General features: G+C 57.8%; 1 protein-coding gene across 1 annotated transcript; it reads left to right on the top strand.

Moving 5' to 3' along the window:
* Window positions 1-312: 312 nt before the first annotated feature.
* Window positions 313-2,071, top strand: LOC119348690 (expansin-A4). The gene is made up of 3 exons (XM_037616664.1): window positions 313-562; window positions 672-984; window positions 1,312-2,071. The coding sequence occupies exons 1-3, from the start codon at window positions 424-426 to the stop codon at window positions 1,613-1,615; spliced, it is 756 nt and encodes a 251-aa protein (XP_037472561.1). The 5' UTR covers window positions 313-423; the 3' UTR covers window positions 1,616-2,071.
* The last annotated feature ends 371 nt before the right edge of the window (window positions 2,072-2,442 follow it).

Raw genomic sequence — 2,442 nt, 5'->3', positions numbered from 1 at the left:
CTCGGCCGGGCAAGCGGTTGGTGCCCGTTACGTACGCGCGCGCGCGCGCTCGGGGCCGCGCCCGATGCCAGCCGAGGACACTCGCATGTGCGCCTGATTTGTAGTATGTATTAACTGCCGCGCGCCTCCGTGGCAGTGGTCACCCCGCACGTCACAGCCGGCCTTCAATCTCTCATTTTCTTCTCTCTCTCTCTCTCACCAAATCTTCAGGAAAAAAAGAAGTGCTATTAACCTGCACGGCCCTGATCGAGCTTGCAATCCAACCGCCACCGGCAATGAGCTTTACTTTGGCTATAAATACCCCGGCTGGGAGGAGGTAGCTCCTCACTGCCAACCAGCCATTTCGAGCCTAGCTAGCTTTAGTCACCATAGCCCCTCGAAAGCTAAGCTAGCTTGCTGATACAAGGAAGCTCTCTCCCAGCGATGGCGGCTGCCGGTGCTCTCTTTTTCCTATTCTCCTCCTTCTGCCTCCTCGCCCGGCAGGCCGCGGCCGGCGGGTACGGCGGCTGGCAGAGCGCCCATGCCACCTTCTACGGCGGCGGCGACGCCTCCGGCACCATGGGTATGTCCCCGGCGCTGCGGCTGGCGAATGCAATGTGTATAACTCATCGCTACTTGAACGCCTGTCACACAGACACTCACGCGCGCTGGCTGTTTGTTGGGTTTTGCAGGCGGGGCATGCGGGTATGGCAACCTGTACAGCACTGGGTACGGCACGAACACGGCGGCGCTGAGCACAGCGCTGTTCAACGACGGCGCGGCGTGCGGGTCGTGCTACGAGCTGCGCTGCGACAACGCCGGCAGCTCGTGCCGGCCGGGGTCCATCCTGGTGACGGCCACCAACTTCTGCCCGCCCAACTACGGCCTCCCCAGCGACGACGGCGGCTGGTGCAACCCGCCCCGACCCCACTTCGACATGGCCGAGCCGGCCTTCCTCCACATCGCGCAGTACCGCGCCGGCATCGTGCCCGTCTCCTACAGAAGGTGAGAACAAAGTTTTCCGTCAAAAATGAAAAAAAGTTACAGTGTACCGACCGACCGAACCGATGGGTTAATTGACTGGGCGTCGGTCGGCTTGAAGATACGCGAGGACCGCGGTTGGTTCGGTCCATAAGTTTAGGCGGGCCACACTGCTGCAGATTTGATACGGTGCACGCCGATAGGCAGGCTACTGACTACAGTTACATCGCATGTGCTGCGCCTTTTAATGTCGCGATTTCACTGTCACCGTGTCACGTAGTAGTACTAAGAGTACTAATCCTGCATGTTACCCCTCGCGATTTCGCACTGACGCGTCGCATGATCGAGCAGTGTGCCGTGCGTGAAGAAGGGGGGCATCCGGTTCACCATCAACGGCCACTCCTACTTCAACCTGGTGCTGGTGACCAACGTGGCCGGCGCCGGCGACGCGCGGTCCGTGTCCATCAAGGGCACGCGCACCGGCTGGCAGGCCATGTCCCGCAACTGGGGCATGAACTGGCAGAGCAACACCTTCCTGGACGGCCAGTGCCTCTCCTTCCGGGTCACCTCCAGCGACGGCCGCACCGTCACCAGCAACGCCGCCGCGCCCGCCGGCTGGCACTTCGGCCAGACCTTCGAGGGCGCCCAGTTCTAGTCTGCTCCCTCCTCTTCTCCTTCTCCACAGGCATAAGCATTGAAGAGAAGAGACGGACGGAGCGTATTCTATTGAAGAATTATTTTGCATTCGCGTGCGTGCAGGAGGAGGAAGAAAGGCCGGCCTCTTCGTTATAGTGAAGGAGGAGGCTCCGGGCTACGCTGAGGCTGCTAATTAGCACCCGCTTAGACGTTTTCCTTCTCTCATCAAAGTCTCAAGTTTATTGAGGACTTGAACAACCATCCATCCATCAAGTACCGTACGGACGTAGTAGCGTGGCGCTCATTGAAGAAGAAGAAGAAGAAAAGAAGTTAATAATTGCATTACTAGTTATGATCAGTAGCAGTACCTTTGGTGGTTTGTACCAGTACTAATTTGTACTACGGGGTGGTGGCCCTTGTGATGAAATTGAAGATTTGCAAGGCCATATTTATGGATCGATCCATGTTCTAGCTAGCTAGCTGGCCACCCGTAGCTTCCATAAAACAAGTGTGGACGGACTTTGGCTGTTTGCTGGGCTGTATCTTGTTGATGGCCACATGGGCGGGAGACGCCTTGTGGGGCGTCCATGTCGTGCCTTTTCCGGAGAGGAGCCACGGGCAGCGTCGGTCGTCGTGTGCCGTTTCGTGTAGATGATAGGCTTCTGCAAATGGGAATGATTGTCCATCGTCGATGGTTGCGTGAACGCCTCCACACGCTCAAGTTTGCCGATGGTGGTCGTAGGATCGGCTCCCCTTTTGAAATGGTGCCATGGGAGCTTTCGAGATACACTCCTAGAGTCCTGGTGTTGTCTAGGGTGTGATTTCGCAGTCCGCAATTGGACGGGC

Source organism: Triticum dicoccoides, chromosome 1B (genome assembly GCF_002162155.2).
Source record: "Triticum dicoccoides isolate Atlit2015 ecotype Zavitan chromosome 1B, WEW_v2.0, whole genome shotgun sequence".
NCBI classification, from domain to species: Eukaryota; Viridiplantae; Streptophyta; class Magnoliopsida; order Poales; family Poaceae; genus Triticum; species Triticum dicoccoides.
This window is presented reverse-complemented; position numbering and strand designations above follow the sequence as displayed.